Below are 21,264 nucleotides of genomic sequence, written 5' to 3'. Positions count from 1 at the left end.
CTGTAGGAAGGTACACAGTAAAAAGTGAACCACTCCATGGACCAGACACAGCCACGGGTCGCCAGTTGGACCATCCTGCTCCACCAACACCAGGGTGCCAAATCTACACTTTTTAAGAGTGGTTAGAATGAGTCAGTGTTTGGAGAACACAAGCTACATGTATATCCATGTTGCTATGTAAATTCTAGTGTGCTTAGAAAACTGACAACAAGCTGCAGTTAATCCCCTAAACAAAAGAGCCAAGACTTCAGTAGATAAAACTGTGGATGAGACCAACAGTTAGAATAGTGAGTTGTGGCAAAGGAGTAAATTAGCTGGGCCATGAAGACTATGGCCTACCTGTAGAAAGCTGTAGGATCTCAAAAGAAATACGCAAGATTGCTTCCTTGTAACACGTGATCGATGAAGACTTTGGACCATAGCATGAGATGGTGGGAAAGGAAAAGGCCATGAGAGATTCAAGTAGAACATTTACTTACAAGGGATCTCACCTCTACTGGTGCTTCTGTTACAGGTACAAGAAACTTGAAACTATGTGTTTAAGGTCTTGGTGCCATGAAAAAAGACAAATCTACAGGGATGCAGCAGGCCACCAATTTAACAGAAAGAAACATAACTATTTGGAAGAAAACACCAGTATCAGCAAACACATTTTGAGATGTACAGATACTGCAAGCATATAAAGTTATATATGCGACCAGTTACAGCAAATTTAGTCTTATACTATTTTCCACTGCTTTGAGATAGGTAAAGTGAAATATGCACAGAACTACACTGGCAGCATACAAAGGGATGACAGTTTTCATGAGGCATATTCCAGCACTGAGTGCACGCACTTCTAAATTAATGAAACAAAAGTTTTATGCCTTTTATTTGTGATGTCCTAACACAGGAGGATTTTTGACTATATATGGATGTGTAGAGAAGAGATTGCAACTGACATTTTGAGCAAAAACAAACAGAGCAAAGACAGGCATGACTGATTGTTCCAACAAACAGACAGTTTTGCAATGCGTATGCAAGTCTGAACTCTCTCCAGATTTCAGCTATATAAAACTATCCCGCTCAAAAGCTTCATTTTTTAGTTCTGAATTGCTTACTTCTCTTTTACATCACTGTCAGTGTTTATCAATTAAATGGGACCTCATAAAAGAAAAAAGGTAAGACATCTTTTTGTAATGAATCAAAATTACAAATATTTTATTGGTAATTTAGTATGTTTACACTGTCTGAACCACATAAGTTGCTATTTTAAGTGACCACAGAAACTGATATATAGAATTATTTTACACAGCTATACAGAACAATTAAAAAAATCCTTTTAACATTTTCTCAATACATACAACATTCTCTTGCTAAGCCAGGTGTGTGTTGATTAAGAGCTGTTTGGGGCACTGATGCCACAGCTCACAGCAGATGCTCTATAAACATCAAATTTTGCATTTGATTCTGAGGCGTAGTACCAGTGTATTAGTTCAGTCCACCCAGTCTGAAATGCCCTCTCTTAACTCCGAGAGAGCTGTGGGCTGGTGGAGTTCAGAGTAGATGGTGAAGTAAAATCTAACAACTACCTGAAGGCTGCAACACAGAGATGTGATGTAGTTTCTTACAAGTTTATTTTTGTTCAGCCATTCTGTGTCAGCTCTCCAGGCCATTGGCACAGATGACTCTTACTCTGTCACATCACTCTGGACAAGCACATTGTTGTTCTGCTGCCCGTGACTCCCTGTTTGAGGCTTAGAGAGCCTTAGACTGGCTGTTTTAGCCCATGAGCTGATTTTACCTTTTTTTCCTAACTTTTCGAAAACATTCCTTTGTAAAAAACAAACAAACAAACAAATAAAACCTTCAACTTTTTTGTTAAAGGTAGCAAATGTCAGCTAGGTTTTTAAAGAGTTGTTGCTGTGCCCTAATTCTGCTCCAACTAAATGGAATAGTTAAACATTCATGGATTTCAGTGGATGGAGAAACAGACTTGTACTGACAACTTCAGAAAATGCTTGTCTTCAGTATTAAGAAATTTAATCTTAGCCAGAATACAGATGCATTAGAGTTCTCTTGTGTATTCTTTTAACTGTATGACAACGGAAGTTTAGAAAATTTTTCTTACAGGCAATGGAAGCTTCAGTAAAAATACTGCTTTGAAAAATACTGCAAAAAAAGATAAAAAGTTTACTAATATGTATATATTAACTCCAAAAAGTGGAAAGTACATATGGTTTTTATTTGTAAAACCTAAATGTCTGACTTAGCAGGACTTGTCTTAACAAAGAATTAGTCAAAGAAAAAATGAAAAATATGTTACACATTTGCCAATACAACAGCTACATTTTAAATAAAAATAACAATAATATACAGGTACAATATTGTAATGATATTATTTGATGAAAGTAACACTGATCAGTATCAAACTTAGATTTTAACTGATTATCCATCCTTAACAGATGAAACGCATTTCACAGAAATAGATGCAGGCAGGGTGAAGTGATATTCATGGCTTATCGTGAGAAAGTTAAAATGAAAATTAAGGTAAAAATGTTAAAGAACAAAGCTTTAAATAGATTTATATTTATAAAAGTTCAGCATTATAGCAGTTGGGTACACGTGCTGCAGAAAGATGGTGACAGGAACCTAATGGTAGACAAAATACACACTTGCACACATACTTGCACACACGAACATCCACATGCCCATGCTCGAATGGCATGTGCATAGGTCCTCAGCTTGTTTATGTAAGCATACACTTACTAGGTTTTGATGGGGCCACACTAGGAATGGGATTCACCTCTCCTGCTTTTAGCTGTCTGCGAGGTAGCTGTAGCTACCTGAAGTCAGATGAGATGAAACCCATCTAAGGTAACGTCAGCTGAACATTTTTATGAAAACTGGTTTCATCCTGAGCATTATTGAAGGCACTTTATTAAAAAATCTGAAATTAATCAAGACTAGAAAAAAAGGTAAAAATCCTTACATGTGAAATTTGGAAATTAAAAAACATTCCTGAGTTTTGATAAATATTTTTATTATACTAAAACACAATGCCTATTGAAAAACGTCTTTTATAAAATCATGTTATATGACATTTTTTCTCGAAAAACTCATGCCTTGGTGCATGAGGTATTTTAATAAGTATTTGGAGCCATCTGTAACAAATTAATAGGAAATGAAAATCCAAAGAATGACCTGTCACGCATGTACAAAATACGCATTGCTCCCGGCAACACGCATCGTGTTTACTACAGGCATCTTTATCTTTCTGTTTTCTTATAGGGTCCTGCCCATATTTTAATACTTTATAATTAATTATGCTTCACTAAACTATTTACAGAAGCAGAAACTAATCACACATCTTCTTAAGCCCATAAATATGGAACTACAGAAGTAGAACTTATTTTAAAACAGTACGAAGATGAGTGTGCTACATAGTACTATTCTCTAGAAGTACAGTTCATTAGTTATTTTCTTCACGAAGATTTAAATCTAAATGAAAATAGAAGTTCAGATTCTCCCTCTGTTACATTTTTTCCACCTGTTATTTCTAAAGGGTTTTGCCCTGAGGCAGTATTTGGATTGCAGAAACAGTTGTGAATTGTTGCAAAAGTATCTCAAGTAAAGAACCATCAGGCTCTTGAATGCCCACTGTTTGCGAGGGTACAATCAATTCGTTTTCAGTTAAGAATAGCTGGTTTCCAATACTAGCCATCATTTGTATGGTTCTAGTAGTATTACTTTTTGCTTTTGGTGTTTTTCTCTCTCCCCCGCTGTCATTAAACACAGGTAACGTGGAAAAGGTGAAATGGACCATACCCAAAGTGCTGCCAAATGCACTGAACACGCAAAGTGGTTACAGAATGGTATTTATAGAGGCCTTGGGAAGTTCCTTCTAACAGGTAAAAACAATCATCAGAGTGAAATGCAATTTTGACTTGACTGCATCCTTTAATATTTTCATTAGCTACCTCTATAATACTGCTGATAGAAATTCTACTTTTTTACATTTAAACTTGTATTACAAAGCATTTCATGTTTTATTTAAAAAAACCCCCACAATAGTGATGGTGCTTAATCTGCTTTATAAAAGATAATACATTGAGTTGTATATAATAATGGCTTTGATCCAATTAACATTATATTATACAGCTTAGTACTTACTGTGACTTCAGTTCGTACAACTGTTATAGCGAATACAAATGATCGGTTAATGTACAGGAAGTGGGGATCATTTGGAAGTGCTGATTCAGAAGTATTCAAGTGCTAACAATGACTTGTTATTTCTATGCTTTTCTTCATGTTCCGTAAATGATGATTTTATAAATGTCCATTATTTTGAACGTGACCCAGTTTTGGGACAATTATTTTTTTTATAAACTTTTTTGTGCAAACACAAAACTAGCTTTTTCTAAACGTTACCATCTCATTAACAGTAATCGCCACTTTTACTTAAGAAGACACCAGCATTAATATAAGAGAATATGCCTTTTACACTTGTTTTATGAAGAACTGTACTTGTTACTGGAGCGGAAATTATCATAGCCATGATCGTTAGCTTTGAACTTTAAACAGGATTGCCTTTCCTCCAGGGACAAGAGATCTTTGGACTGGCACCAGCAACACAAGCATGACTGTTAAAATAAAAGGAATAAACATTTTACATCATTTAGAGTTGCACATGTGGCAAAATGCACCAAAGCGCTGCCCTTCTGCAGTGGTACAATAGGAAATGGCAAATGTGCAAGCTGCCATTTTGGGATTACAGCATAAGCAAAGAAACAAGGTTAAGGTCTGCATTGCTCAAATGGCCACTAACTTACAAATATCCCATTAGCAACCTGAGTGCTGGAGTGCAGGAAGAGTTATTTTGAGTTATATATAATAATGGCCAAACACATACCACCTCGAGTCTGGAAAAAATGTATGCACAGTAATCTAGACTTTCTAAGCAAGATGCTGCTATTTAGTTGAATTTTGCAGGAGGAAAAAGAGAACTAAGTAGGGGAATGATGAAAACGCACATGTAGTTCAAACACTTGCTAGATGTTCTGCAGGCTTTTTGCTGATGTTACTGACTGGCCTTTGGGTGCTGGAAGTCCATCTGGGATCCTGCACACCCACTTGTTTCCACAGTCAGCATGCTACAGGTCTCTTAGGTGCTCTCAACTCCAGTGACTCTTTCAGGAGGCCGTTAATGTAGACAGGGACAAGACTGACACTAAAGTCTCTGCAACCTGTGCTGCTGCGGTTATGAGGGAAATACCCAACGATACTAGATGTAGAGCTGACCGGCTTCTGATGGAAAGATACAGCCAGTAAGGAATTCACACAGCCAGGCAATAAGCCTAGCAGTGGCCAACATTTAAATGCTTGGCAACAAAAGAAAAATAGAAGAATTCGTGGTAGGCAGTGTTAGAACAGTGTTAGATACAGTGTCTGAAGACAGTAAGAGGCCACAAGAAAGCCCAAATCTGGACATTTTCCAAACAGAGATGAAGGCTGAAGGACTAATGGGCTGCAATCCACATGCAACCCAGAGCCTCAAATCCTAGATGGAGAATTAGTAGCCAGGACTATCCACTCAAACCAAGGCAAAACTACGAACAGGTTCTTCTCATAAAATGTTGGCGTTGGAACGGGACGAGTGGATACTTGCACCCTCTGCCTTACATAACAGCCTACTGATTTAAGTCCTCGGTCAGGCTGGGGGCAATCCAGGGTCAGTGCCCTCCCCGTTGGGTTGCAGAGGATACGGCTACGTGAATCTCTGCAGCGCGGTCAGAGTCTGCTTTGTCAGGGCTTTGGAAGTGGCTGGGTGCCAGCTCCAGTCAGGAAGTGATGCAGCACTGATTAGCACGGTGCCGAGAGGGTTTATTGTGTGCTCCTCTCTTTTGCTTTCTCTTACTGTCCCTAGGAATCCTTAGTTCCTTCCTTTGTAACTTTTCCACAGGAGAGCGAGAGAACACCTACCATAACCCAGTTAAAATTGAAACTAAAATGTAATGACCATTTAAAACACTTTGTGCATGTTATGGAATGAATTTTCCTGCTGACATCATATTTTAACCAGTGGAGCAGCTTCCAGCAGTCTCTTACCTTAAAGCAGTTTTGGAATCTTTTGCTCACCAAATACAGAGCTATTGGATTGATGCAGGAATTCAGTGAAGCCATGTTAATACCGATGTAGTCCATCACAAGAAAAAAGCTGTGTGGGAAATCAAGTAAGTGAGACACTTCTTATTTTCTCTGAAAAGGTTTAGTAGAGGTTTACAACTATATAAATTGGATTCAGCTTCACTCCACCAAGACTAACTATTAAACGCAATAGTAAAAGGGTTAATATCAACAGGATTAACTTAGGGAGGTAACAATTGTTCTCAATAATGAAAGTTAGAACCAGTACACTGCTCTCGTAGAAGTAATTTTAGAAGATTCAGCCACTTTATCTTGTGGGAAGGAATATTCATGAGGTTGTCCTCACAGATTTAATCCTAGCTGTTCTGTTGAAAGGGAAAATTGGGACAGAAATCCCCCCTCCACCCATATAAAGCCAGAAGACAGCAGCACAGTCCCAAAAAGGACTGGGAGAAGACAGGCAAGCAGGACAGAAGTCTTATGTTCATGGGATTCCTCCTAATTTCCTAACTCGGCTACTGAAGTGAAACCAGAGTGTCCTAGATGAAGAAGCAGGGAGAACCAAGCTAGTTCATTAGGAAATCCCAATATGCTCACGGAGAATGTCAGCAGTGCACAGGCATTTTATTTTTACGGTCTCACCTTAAAAGTTCACATCTGTTGGGGTCCTTCTGATCGTAAATAGTGAGCTTCAATATTCTGCTTAAGTGAAGTGGGAGCCAACACAAGGCAAAAACAAGTACCAGACAGAACACAGTTTTGGCCACCTCGCGTCTCTGAAAAAGAAAATTGGACAGAACAGTGTTATAGTTCCTGTCTCTCTCAATTGTTGTTGTCTTCTAATATCCAAATATTTATTAAACAAAACAAAAACCCTACCAAAATAGGAGTTAGGAGAACATCCAATACCTTATTTTATTGGAATATGTACTTAATATTTTCTTTTGTTTTAGATGACTTGCACTGATTCTCTGTATCTCTCATTTTTTAAAGTATGAATAATAATATGAAAAATCAAAGACATGAAAACAGTAATTTAAGTTAAAATGAAGAACACATTCATTTTCCCAACCACATTCAAATACCAGCTTGTTTTCAATTGCATTTTCTAGTGCTTTGATCTCAGGTCTTATTTTAAATGCCTCAAGAGATTTCAATTACAGCCTTAATGAGGTAAGAGGAAAGGAGCACAAATATACATTATAGTACAAATGTAGTTTAATTCTAGTGATGTATGATGTTTGTGTCTGGTGCCCTACTACCTTGGAATGTATTTTGGAATGTGTTTTGTTTGGCTAACATATACTGCTAACCTCACTGTAGTTCAGCATGAAACTGCTTCAGAATAATTAACGAATGTATAGCACCAGCTTCTAGATTACAGCATGACCTCTGTTTTCATTACAAAGTATCCAGTTCTCATTATTGTAAAGAAAATGTAAACACTATAAAATTTGAAGGACTAACACCAAACAAGAAAAAAGAAAACACACCGTTTTGTGACTGCCAGTGAAAATCTTAGGTTTCTGAGGGTTCTGAGACTATATAAATATACATATATATATACACATATAAGAAATCAGCAGCACCACTGTTAGGAAACTTCTGCTTAGTAGTAATCTTGAAGTCACTATATAAGAACAGAATAATGATGTGGCAGCAAAGTCAGTAATTGTATTATTGTCATCCTCTCTACAGTCAGCAGAGTCATCAGGGATAAATTTTTACCTGTTTTAAGTGGTCATTTAAAGCGATCTGCATCCCACTTTTCTTTCGTAACATCTCACAGGTCATGAGAGTATAGAAAAATGCTGTGATAGCCAATGGCAAACAGAAGTAAAAGCTAAACAGCCACCAGTCTTTAGCTTGCTTGTAAAACTAGAAGGAAAACAAAAGTAAATACATCGTTAGGAGTTGAATGTTGAGCATTTTGGAAACCATGCTATAACTAATTGGTCGATCTGTCCTGAAAAGCATCTCTACGAGGTATACCTTAGAGATGAGAAAATGTGACAAGATAGTAATATGCCCAAAGTCCACAAAAAGACAAAAGTTTCCGAATGCTATTCTTTTAACTGATATACTTCAGAAATTTGTCAGCATTTCATTTGAACATCATATTCATCTACATTTCACATAGACTTGTGCACATGACAGTCCACACAACAGTAAGATCCAAGGAACTGTTCCAGAAATTTTATAAACATCAGTGTCTTTACCATCATAAAGGAGGTCTTCTGTGTGGGGTGAAGTAAGCAGATTCTAAGATCCTTTCCTCTGTACTCCATCGTAATCATGTCAAATGCAATAGCTTCTGGAACAGCCAATATCACCGATATAACCCAGATCAGTACAATTTCAACAGCTGTCCACTTTGGCACTCCAATTCCTTTAATGCGACTCCAAGAAGCAACTGCTCGGTACCTGAAGCAACAGCACACATTTGCAAATTAAAACATAAGAAACCTCACCTGGTTTAACTGGCTTAAACTCGGCTTATTTGTATTACATCAGCTGAACGGAAAGACAAATTTGAGAAAATGCCCGCATTCAAAAGAAATTGTAGAGTTTGATGAAAAAATAGGTCTCACCTATCTATACTGAGGGCACACAAACTCAACACTGTGATGCCCACTGATGCCTTTTGAATGAAGGGTACTAATTTGCACATTTCAACACCGAAGGGCCAGTCCTCTGCAAGCAGCTGTGAAAAGAAAACAACAATTAGAAATTAATCATTTAAAAAAATTAATTCCCAAAGCGTCAACATGGACTTTTCTCTTGGATTTTTCTCTTCGTTGTTTTTCTTTTCTTTTCTTTTCTACTAAAAGTTAGTCAAGAAGAACCTTTTCACAAGGGACTCTCCAACGTCTGTGTCCTAAAAACTAAGCAGTAACACCCCAGCTGCTCTCTGGTTGGGCAAGATAGGGATAAAGGCTTAGTCCCAAGTTCTTAAACTCTGCACAGTTCACTCATTTTGCTTCTAACTTTACCACCCCACCATTAGTGTTTATGGTAAAAAAATTATTGAGCAGGTGGGGATTTCCCTCACCTTTGTACTGGCTTTATCCGTCTTGAGCGTTCATTGCTCTTCTTGCATGTTCCGAGTAACTCTTCATTTACTAGAAATACAGAAAACTACTTGATGCTGATCAGAATAGGGACAAAGCCAACAACTATACGTCTGTGGTGGGGTTTATTTGAAGCTTGGTGTGTAGGCAGGCAACACTGCAGAGCAATGTATCCTGTAGTTTTTAGCTGACCATCTTGTAATGAAAGAAGGGTCCCACTGAACAACCAGGGAGCCTAAATAGCTAGTTTGAACTAAATGTTTCGCAGCAGGTCAAGACATATCAGATGAATCCCGCACTGAAGACATTTATTGACCCGTTTTCCAATGATCCTGTATTCCGATACCAAAAGGACCATCTGCACTCTCAAACATACCTGTAAGTGCTATGGAATAAAAAAAACATCACAATGAATTTCAGGTTGGTTCAATTGCACTTTGGGTTGTGTACTTTAATGGAAATCTTCTGCCATATCTCCAGTGGTATCTTTTAGCTGATTTAGAGGACAAGACGTACTGACACAGAAAGCACCTTCCTCACAGCCGATGCAATTAACTGTTCGCCCGTAGCTTTGGTTTAGAAACATTTAATCTTTGTACTATGTTGAGAGCTGCTCTAATGGCTCAAATACACCACAGCAGCAGCCAAATCTCCCAGTTCCTCATGAAAACAAGACTCTCCAAAACAGAGGTTATGCCAAGAAATAGTCGCAATCATTATACAGAAATAAACTTTCTGAGTTTCTGTAATTAGTTATACTATCTAAGCCCATCTGTTTTTCCTAACTTTCTTCAAATGAGGCCTTTTGGATCTGTTGCAGATAGAAGCAACAAAATGTAAAAGGAGAGGAGAGAACATTAACTACCTAAAAGACACTTGAAAAACCTTTCCCTTTGCTCAGGTCGCTTCAGACATCTCTTTTAACAGGGATGTAAGAAAAAAAGAAATAGACAATCATACTGTATAGATTCTGCTGGGGACCAAAATGATTGAAAATAGCCACAGAGTTGCCTGCTTATGCTGGTTAGGTTCAGCAAAGTCCGTAAGCACACATACGTGTGCATCTAAGGATAAACAGTTCCAAGGTCTAAGACAGTTTTTTTAAAAGCCCAGATTTAATTTCAGTAAGTATCATTTTATCTTAACACAAATTAAATAAAGTACATTTCACAACTATGTGCTTTTGGAAATACCTATGAAATGCCCACCAGTATTTTCAGGTACCAGAATACTTTCAGAAACCAGCTTTAGTCCTGTGCTGAAATGGGATCTTTGAAAGAAGAGCCATAGGAAAACTGTAACATAGCCCAGCTTTGATCAATTTCTTAAATGATCTAGTTAAGTAAGACAAAGAGTATAATGCTGCTGCAGAAATTAAGCAGAAAAATGCATTCTAAGGATTTAAGTTTCTTGAGAATTGTTTGGAAGGTAATAAAGCAGGGGAAGTAGGGATGAGGCTGTAATAACCATACAGTATCTTTTACTTATGTGATGTGGGAAAATAACTCAATCTGTAATTAAGGTATTTTCAGTAAAGCCTCTCCTTAAGAGTTCTTTTGAATTGCTCTAAGGGGTTGATAGTAACAAACTACTATTAAAATTGCAATGTGAGTAATTACAGCTGTTCTAAATGCACACTCCACAGAATCCAGTAACACCTGGACTAATATAATTTCTATCAATCAGGCACTGAACCCCCAGCCTACCACACTTACTTGCTATAGGAATCAAGGACTGGGTAGCAAGCATATTGTACACATTATAGTATGTACTGTATATTGTACATATGTATTTACTAAACCAGAGATGACTCATTAAAAAAGCACTTCAAAATTAAAAACTTTTGTTCTTCATTGAAATAAAATTCAGAATTTTGATCAAAGTAGCTGGTGTACATGCAAGACACTCCCTCTCTCTCTTCCCTGAAATCCCAACAGTTTAGCCACACATCAGAGATTTCCCTGAACTAATAATGCTTATCTCTCAGGTGCAGACAGTCATACCTGTGCTCCAAGCTGACTGGATTTGTGCCAGCTCCAGTCTGGGAGCCATATGGCTGGATTATAACGGGGCTGCACACGAGTGAATGCAGTCTACTGAAAGGGTGCATTAGCTTGGGTTTAGCATAACATCAACATTTTACTTGCATTCAGCCAACTTAAATCAGAGGCAGAATGGACGCACAGCTGTCTGCACTGGATTGGAAAAACATGTACTTTATCTCTTGCAGCCGATGTGTTCTGAAACTTGAGCATTTTAGGGCATGAGTCATAAGTTTCTCTATCACAGTATTTCAAGCGGTTAATGATATGCTTTGTAGCAAAAACTTGAAAACATAAAGAAAGTAAAAAGTACAATGTTTTAATTGCTGAGCTATGCTTCCTTATTGTTTCTGTTTGCCCTCTGTATTTCCATCTCCTCAAAACATTGTCTTAAAGTACAGTGAAAATCCACTGTTAAGTATTCGTTAACATCATTTTTGTGGACAAGAGCAATAATTATTCTTAGTAAAATACAGACGTAGTCTAATGCAATTTCATACGGGTAAAACTATTTTCTTATTATCCATAATAAGGTATCTGTACAAAGAGTGACACTTTACAAATTACAAATGACTTAAGAGTTATGAGATACTGCCAAGGGGCAACAAAGAGAAAAATAATGTTGTGTTTTTCAGCAGTAAAATGCCAAGAGAAGTCTACCACTGGCTGTATTCCGAGTGACATTTTCCAATGGTTTATAGTCACTTACTTTACACGGGCAAAGTTTTAACTGCTGAGCCCCAGAAATGTGTTGAAGATTAAGTGAAATAGAATAAAAGGAAAGGGAACACATTGCAGAATGAAGTGAAATCATACTTAAAAAGAACTAATACATCTGATGCACTCCTAACCAACACTTTCTCAGACCAGGCACAGGTGTGAGCCTAAACTGTTGTGAAACATGCACAGTTACGAAAGTAGCCCCAAGAGATGTTGTGACTCAGAGACACATCTGTGAGTTGCAGCTCCTGTCCTGTTTCCTCTTGATTTTGTAGGAACAGACAGGTGCTTGTAATTTGCTGCTGGAATATGCCAGCATGTGAGCACCATCCGCTGCTCTCGATGGCTCAGCTGCTGTGGCCACCAGCCAGAAGGCTGATGCCACGGCTCCGACCCACTGCTGTTGACTTTCTGCAGTTGGGCATGAAAAAGTAGCAAAGCGCGCACTTATTTATGTCAGCGTCCTTGTCCCAAGCAATAAATGCACAGGGAAATGCAGAGCAGGAATTTGTACTTCCTCCTCGCTGTGTGTTCGCAGCAAGTCTAGTTTGCAGGACGACAGGACTCGATTTTCATAATTAGGAATTGCAGAGTGACATGGGAAATCAGACATGTGGCTGTACACCTAATTCACAAGCTACATTTTTTCAATAGATCTGTGAAATGACTGGCAGAGTTTTACCCAACACTTTTGAGACAAAGAGGTCATGCAGATGAAGTATTTTTCAGTATTTCATAGGAGCATTTTTCAAGACAGGAAGTTTGCCCAGGAAATTAAGCTTATGGTCAGGGATAAGTCAGACAACATTACAAAACTTATTAATATTTAAAAATAATTATGAAGTCAGGGTGGGGATCTTCCCTCTAGACAAGAAAATATAATTCCATCTTCCTAGTTAAGAATGTGTTACTATGGTATACCCAACAAACAGTGTAAATCTTAATGAGGCACACAATTAGTCTCTTTTCCTGTGTCTTTAATAGTAACTTCTGCTTAGAAAGCTTCATTTAAAAAAAGAAAAAAACAAACTGAATTAAGATGAAGTACTATTATACCACACAGACATCTTGAAAATTACAGAAACCTCATAATGTCTTGTCAAAGTCAAAAGTTTCTTCAATCTCACAGCTTGAGGGAAATGAGTGTGTCGAAATTAACTGTTAAGAAAGTCATGCTGCTGTCAAGTGGGAAACAAAGGGCAGAAGCAAAAAACCAAATAAGAGGCTGAAAACTTGTTTTGAAATTTGTCACATGCATTTTCTGAGTGAATGTATACAGAATAAATGCATACATAACGAAAAAAACTGCTCTAAATTTACAAGCCTATACTGGCATCATTTAACCTATTTCAGTTTGGAGATCCATCATGAAAACTATGTATGTGTACTTTCAACAACACGAAGACATTTAGTTTCACTACCCTGCATATTGGACTTCAGAGTAGATTGTTCCCATCTAACAAAGTTACCCACCATTGCCTGTAAAGTCCGACAGGTTCCTCCACTGGACAATTCAGATCTTTCTTAAGTGCCTATAATCTGCATTTGTTGACCATAAAAGGTTCCTAAGCAAACTTGTCTTCTAGCTTAATATGGTCAGAGATCAACAAACTTCGTGTAAGAAATTCTGAGATCAACTTTCCAAGACCTCAAGTAAGTGATTCAGATGTTGAAAAAAAGGAAGCAATGCACTTCTCCCAGTAAAACTGATGTTATCTTTAACATCAGAAGGACCAGTGGCCAAGAGTTGTATTATGGAATAGTAACAATGTTTTCTAAAGACAAGGACCTTGACTTTTTTGGAAAGTTAGGAAAAGATTGGCTTTGTCATGATGCATGCCCGACAGGTACTTGCATTACAAGAGTTAGTAAGGTCATCACAAAGACATCTCCATGGAAACCTTGCCTTATTCAGAGCATAGCTGGATTAACAAAGGAGCCAGTTTGCATCTACATGGGATATGCAGTCCCTGATTTGTTTTTTCTTATCTTCCAAGTGCTTGACAACACTATATAATGTTAACTACCTTTTTTAATGTAGTCCCTAAAATACATTGCCTACAAACTGACTTTGGCCTTTGATCATTGGCTTGGATAAAGGCCGTTTTTTGTTCATTCCCCGGAAATTTTTTTCTCCACTCTTCCATTGTGCTCTGAGATAAATGAATCTGTCACAGTATTTCCAGGTAGATATTCATTCTCAGTTATTTGTATAGCAAATTGATAGTCAAGAGTTCAGAAAGTCACACAAGAGTGTGCAGAGGATAGCTTGTTCTCCCTGTTACAAATCCATTGGAACATGACAAGAAATTGGATTTAATGTAAGAGAACAAACATTACAAAATGAGAGATGTTGCCTATATATCAGAAATCATGTTATTATATTATTTTATTACAGCTTTTTAAAGTGTATGTTATCTCATTACGCATATATGCATAAGAGGCAGAACTAATGTAACCTTGGAATTTCTAATCCTGATGTTGTTTTGGTGACTTACATATGGGAGTTACCAACTTTATTGACTTGGAAAACTGAGTGCAATCTTCCAGAACCACAGACCTGTATTGTGAGGCGCACAAGCTGCCGCTGTCTTGTCTTCCAAAGATTAAGTTCAGAGAAGGACATAAAAAGCTCACTGACCACTGAAACACAGTGTTTCCTACTCTATTCTTCTGTTCCTTATGTTCACACCTTTATCTGCTATTTGCAGCCTCACATGCTTACTTAGTCTGTTTAGTGAAGCTGTTGACCAGGCATAGAACCACCTTCATGTCCAATTAGTAGCAGTTTTGCAAAGCATCAACACTGCCACAACATTACATACTGCAGAATGATTGTCTCAGACTTTCCTCTACTTCCCATTCTGCAGTTTTGGGGGTTCAACCAAAATCGGATTGTTTACCAGGACTGTGAACACTGAAAAGGTCTTCCAGGTTCTGCACGCTGGAACTGGACACCTTTCATGCCCTCATTTCAAACCCAGTTTCCTGACTGTATGACAAATTCCAATACTTTCTGTTTTCTGCTGAATGTATTGATTGATATTCAAATTTATCAAGTGCAATGGACTAATTAGCAACTTATACGTTGGGTTACATTTGTCTCAAAATCTAGGTACCACCTGCTTTTCTTCAGATACCCTGAATTTAATATATATAAATTTTCATTTGTGTATTTTCTCAGCTACTTACATATTCACTTAGTCACAAGGGACATCTTTTGCAGTTATCACTTTTAATAGCTAGTAAAATGCTGCTCCTAGTGCAAATTCTGAGTTCTGGATCTGGAAAGAATTCACAGATACTTTCATACTTTCTACTACAAGTGTTGTTGAGTAAACCGCTGGAATTTTGTTAACTTGAGAAATTCTCTCACACCCTTTTTCAAGCAGCTGTCTGAGGATCTGGTAGCAATTCTGAAGATCTGTTTCATCCAGGTTTAAATTGCTTCAAATTGCGAGTTACAACTGTTAAGTATACTTGATTTACAAACTAAGCCTTTGCTAGCCTTTGTTCTTCCCATACTGCTGGGTGATTATAGCCAGCTTTTGATTGCACTACTGTACTCTCCCTCATAAGGTTGCTCTGCGCATGTAATTAAATGGGATGTAGAGTTAATAAAAAGTTATCATCGACTCAAACTGCACTCAGACTCTTCATTTTGATTAAATAAACACAATATCTAATGTTTGGGGATTTTGTCAACTTACATTACTCAGAAGACCTGTTTTAAACCAGCAAATATTACACTCACTATTGTAAGGGATAACATAAATTTATTATGGGCTATTCATCAATATGATTAACAGCATGGGAGATTTAGCACCTTAGAGCTATTGCTTAGCTCCTGGCATTATCATCAGCACAATAAAAATCCTGGACTTGTAGCTGGTATAATATTTATTGGTTTGCAACCTGACCTTTTATCCCTCCCACTTCAACCTACTCATAATGATATACTTGGTGATATTCAATCAAGATATGGACTGCGGTATTTTATTGCACGTTATCATTAATTTAATTTTGAAATAGTGTCACTGAGATTACAAAGACTTGTACTAAGCAGCTGCTATTGCTTTTATTTTTGATTTTTCTGAGATAAAAAGTTATTTTTGTTAAATATATTTTTTTACAAAAATACATTTCTTTTCAAAACAGTTTACTTTTAAGTATTTTGTTTCATAAATCCCAGTCTCAGAAGAGTACATGCCTCTCACAAGAACTATGATGAGTGTATAATATGGAAAATACCAAAACCTCAAATCCAAATAACTCCCATGTAATCCAAATTACCTGGCTCATTAATTTACAGTTATGATGAGTTCTAAGTTCTCCACTTCATAATACTTCAATACTTTAAAAGGATAAAGACACCACATTCTCCCATTTCAACAGCTTCTGGGAATAAACACTGCAGATACCTAAGGCAAAATTCAAACCCCCTCCCTTCAATGTGATTTTCCAAAGTCAAAACTAAGTTCAACATCTTGCTTAAAGTGAGGAGAAGGAATAGATGAAGACTCTCATATTCACTTTATGCAGTAACTGAGGTGTATTCGGGGACCCAGAATGTAAACTTTCAAGGCAGAAGGTGCCTTGTTACTTCCAGCATCCCTCCCAAGAGTGCTGAGAGTAACTAGAGGCTGGATTTGACTGTCCAACGAATTCCTAAGGACAAGTGGACTGCACAAGCTGCGTAGACGACACAGTTACTCCTTCCGTGGCAAGTCTTATCCCGTCAAAGAGCAGGGTAAAGAAGGAGCAAGAGCAGCAGATGTGGCTCGCTCCCTCTCGGCCGCCCATGCTGCAACAGGGATCAATGGGGGAAAGGGTTCACAGCTCAGGAGAGCATCAGGAGTCACAGCTCAGGAGAGCATCACGTCTCACAACCCCTGTATAGAATTAAATCCCTCAGCTGAATGATGCTGAAAAAAACCCCCATGCCAAGAGCATACGTACAGTACATACAGTATCAAGCCTTCCCCAGTAGACCAGGAGGGACTGAGCAGTACCTACAGGAAAGGGTCTTCTGTGCCTCCTCACCATTCCTTAGGGGAAAGGAGGGAAGCAACAAATCCACAGTGAGTTTAATCTATTGCATTTATTTCCTTTATTCCTGGGACAGCATTTGTTTTCAGGTGACTTTCAGAGCCTGGTCACCTCCACTTCTGCCCCATTCCCAGCCCAGACCACTGAGAGGGCTGGGACTGGGGCACAGACAGGGTGACATCTGGGACAAGAGCGACAACATCTGACCAGAATACCAGCCTCCGGCTGTTTTTTAGCATGAGATGAAGTCCTCGGGTGTCTCCCAGCCACGAAGGGGGTGCGTTTGCACCCGTGGTGGTGTCAGGTGTCTGCCGGGAAGCCGGCGAGAAGCTCCGAGGCAACCCAGCCTGACCCCCGTGCCCACTCCCGGACCCATCCCAGGCTCCCCCCTCACCTTATAGAGGCTGATGGGGATGTCGATGATGATGTGCAGCAGGTCTCCCAGGGCCAGGCTGGCAATGAGGATGTTTGGGCCATTCCTCATGCACTTGTTCTTGTAGATGATCCGCAGCAGCGTGGAGTTGCCGATGATGCCCAGGACGAAGACGAGGCAGGACACCACCGTGTTGATATACTTGAAAGTTTCCTTGATCTCCGGCTGCACCGTACACATGGGGAGCGAGGCCGAGCGCGGCCGCCCTCCGGCGATCCCCCCGCCCTTGGGCAGCGCGGCCGGGCGGGAGGCATTGAGCTCGGCGCCCCGCAGCGCGGGGATCCCGGCCGTCGGGGGGACGGCTGCCGGCGGGCTCTGCCTGCCCGGGCCCGGCGGCCGCGGGGACCCGTCGCCCTCGGCGGCGGCCCGACAGCTGAGGAGCAGCAGGAGGAGGGCGAGCAGCCGCCACCGTCGGGCGGCGGGCATGGCGCTGCGGCACGGCCGATCCCCCGCCGCCGTCAGCGCCGACCTGCGCGGAGAGAGGGGACAAGGCGTCAGCTGCGGGGACACCACACCCCGCCGGTCGCCGCCCTCGCTCCGTCCGCCCGCTGACGGAGCTGGGGCACTGCCCGCCGCCGGGCGGGGGCGGCGATGTCGGCGGTACAGCCGGCAGAGTAGCGCCCGGGAGAAGACCTGCGCGGCGGCTGGGGCGAGAAGTTCCCGCCGGCCGGACCTGCTCGGCTTCGTCCCGTTCTCTCGCCCGCTCCTCTCCCTCCTCACCTCGCTGCGCGGAGCCGAGCTGATCCTCCCCGCCCGCCGCCTGCAGGGCTGTGGCTGCGGAGCTAGGGAAACGCTCTCCGCTGCTCGCCGCGCTCCGCACCCGTGCTGGCTGCCGTCTCCCGGGGCCGGCTGCCGCCTCTCGCCAGCGATGGGAGCCCCGGGCCGCGGAGGAGCGAGGGACGGGCGCTGGCGGCAGGACCCGGTGGCCGTGAGTCACGCTCCAAATCCCGTGGCTAAAGCCGAGCCAGCGGGGCAGTGCCCCTCCCTTTTCTAAAACATTCAACCGCATCTGGCCCATCAGTCACGGCCAGACCCCACCCGCGCCCTCCTCCCCACCCGCCCCCCCGCCGGCCGCGGGGCCGCCGCGGAGCCCAGCCCAGCCCAGCCCCTCCGCCCGCCGGCCCCGCGGTGCCTCCCCGCGGCTGCTCTCAGAGGTGCCCCCCGGCCCAAGCGCTCCGTACCTCGGTACCTACCAGGCGATCGGCTCTGCCCCTTTTGCCGTCCTCTCGCCTCGTCTTGTACCAAGTCGATTGTGACAGCCTAAAGAAGTAATTTTGAGAGTTCTGAAACAATTTTTTTCAGATCGGAAAGGTTGTTACAAGGGGTTTTGGCATCGTTAGAGGATGCCTGCGGGGAGGAAGAGGGCTTTACCCTGCTGTCTTCTTCGAGACCCGTTCTCAGTAGCTGGATACGGGATTCTCCCTCCGCATTTTATTCCCGCACGCGGACAGACCCCTCACACATCCAGAGTGGCAAAAATGGGGGATGGAGAAGCTGCTTGTGCCGCGCCTACGAGATTAGTACCACGTTTTAAAGCGCTTCACAAACCGGGTTACTTCGTATACTCTTCTGAGGTGAGAAAGAGTGTTTTGACTGTTCTGAGGTTGCAGTGATCGTGCTTGGTTATCTGGTCGCCGCTTTGGGCAGTCCTTGGCAACGCATCTGATCTCAACGAGCTCGTTCCAATCGTTGCGCCCGTCAGTGAAGCGTAAGAACAGGAGCAAAGAGATTTGCACAGGATTTTGTGGAGACTAAGAACAGCCTCTGAAGCTTGGAAACAATCGTATGTCTAACTAAAAAGAGTCGAATTTAACGCTGTATTCTAGCATCTCTAGGTACACGCCCCCGAACTTTATTTTTTGTGCTAGAAGCTAAATCATATGCAGAACGTGAACGTATAGACACTTCATTCATTATAGAAGTGACCCATTCACCTACATTATTGACATACGGGCAGGGGAAAACACTGAAAACCACGTTTCTTTCAAACCGCTCCCTAAAATTGCTGGTCTGATCTATCTCATCTTTCCAGCATCTCCTGCTAACATCTTGAGCCACTGTAGCAGACAGCCTTTTCCTGTCCTCACTTAGCTTCCTTTTCACATCTGCCACATGCAGCACCTTTCCCATTTAATCATTCTCGATCCATTTCCTAATTTAGCTGGCACACTCATTTTTCTTCTCTGTTTTATATAGCAGTGTTTGTGAAATAAGGGCACCAGAGTAACTTCTAAACTGTGTGAGGGTAGCTGGAGATTGACTGCACTCCAGCTGGAAGACTGATCTTTCCAGGTTCAGGCTTTTTCAGGTAGTGTTTTGCAGCAGGATTCATTTTCCAGTAGCCGGGCCGATTCCTCTCCCAATGACAAAAGTGTGAACACTGAATTAACCCTGTAGCACTCTGAGCCTTGGGGACCTAAAATCTTTTCAGTTCTCACTTCTGCATTTTCTCAATTTCCAGTTCAGCCATCCATAAGTGAACAATGTTTTGCTAAATGTGTTGTTGATTTTTATTGGAAACTCTTGCCAATTAACATGGCATTAACTTTTACCTTGAAATGCTTTTTGCTTGCAACATTCTTGCTAAGTCTCAAAGGCTTCTATGCTGATCCTGACCATCAAGAAGTAGACTGCAAGTACATTGAGATATATTTGCTAACATTTTAGTGCAGCTCCACAAACTATGTTTGCTACTGTTTAGTAACAACACCATTGCTGCCACTTACTTCAACTTCAGAAGTTTTAGTAATAGCGATTTGGTTTCAGAAATTTTTAGTAATAGCATCAGTATATACAGAACTCTGGAAAACTGCTGATGCCTGAAACACATTACTCTGTAGTATTGCACAAAATGAGTCTATGTGACAGAGCACATAAGCAGTTTCTGGCTCGCAACAGTTTGTCTGGGTCAACTCTTTCTATAGATGCTGTTGGTTATGATGAATAACAAATAATGAAAAAATTGACTGGTCATCAGAAAAGATGGGATAGTCAAGGAAATACAACTAGCTAAGTTTACCACCCTTTTTGTTTCTATAATTTTTTTTCAGACATTAGAATATTTGAGAAATTTTTTTTAAAGTGCATATGCTGTGATAGAAGTCTGCTTTAATTAATGAAAAAGTAAAGAAAAACACAGTTCCACAGAAATTTATGTGAGGTTTAAGATAATGCTGTATTAAACACTGAGAGCATGGTGAATATCTTGGCAAATTAGCTCTAGTTTAAATGAAGAAGCAACTAACAAGATTAATCTAGATTGCAACAAGAGAAAACCATATGTAATTATAATAGCCTGATGCCCCTTAAGTGGCCTCTGCTAATTAAGCTATGAAATAAATTCCTTACTGAACTGTATGGAATTCATTATATAAGATCAAGCAAACTTCTGCTGGTGTATCTGGCTTTTTTTTCCCCTTTTTTCTAGAAAGCATAAGTACTCCTTGTCCTACAGAATGTTCACTTTTGTACAAAACAGGGAAAGCTGGATCATCTCCTCCAGACTGTCTGACACTCATTTTATTATATTCTGCACTTCCACTGCATTCCATCCCACCAGCTATTAGCAATTGTATGAATTATAGCCAGTCACTATTTAATTATACGTGAGATGCAATGTTTCAATCAATAACTGATAAATCTCTGAGTTGGTGTGGGGGTTTTTTTAATTTTTTTTTTAATTGGAGTGTCATACAGAAAGTAAATAGAAAGGATAACAAAGATTATTCTGTTATAAGTAATATACAAAATGAGAAATGATCATAATTATGGCATCAGAAAACCCTTTAATTGACAAGGTCATGAGACACAGCGCAGGACTGTA

The 21,264-nt window shown here is 40.5% G+C and overlaps 1 protein-coding gene across 1 annotated transcript; it reads right to left on the bottom strand.

Annotated features, from left to right (window-relative positions):
* Positions 1-2,262: 2,262 nt before the first annotated feature.
* On the bottom strand, positions 2,263-18,413 carry EDNRB (endothelin receptor type B). The gene is made up of 8 exons (XM_065632633.1): positions 18,162-18,413; positions 17,403-17,910; positions 8,718-8,830; positions 8,346-8,550; positions 7,855-8,004; positions 6,769-6,902; positions 6,088-6,196; positions 2,263-4,622 (listed from the first exon to the last, which is right to left on the bottom strand). Exons 2-8 carry the CDS (start codon positions 17,865-17,867, stop codon positions 4,491-4,493), a joined length of 1,308 nt encoding a protein of 435 aa, XP_065488705.1. The 5' UTR covers positions 17,868-17,910; positions 18,162-18,413; the 3' UTR covers positions 2,263-4,490.
* Between the last annotated feature and the right edge of the window lie 2,851 nt (positions 18,414-21,264).

The sequence above is a fragment of the Caloenas nicobarica genome, chromosome 1 (assembly GCF_036013445.1).
Source record: "Caloenas nicobarica isolate bCalNic1 chromosome 1, bCalNic1.hap1, whole genome shotgun sequence".
NCBI lineage: Eukaryota > Metazoa > Chordata > Aves > Columbiformes > Columbidae > Caloenas > Caloenas nicobarica.
The sequence above is the reverse complement of the archived record's forward strand: the minus strand, read 5'-3'. Positions and strand labels throughout refer to the sequence as shown.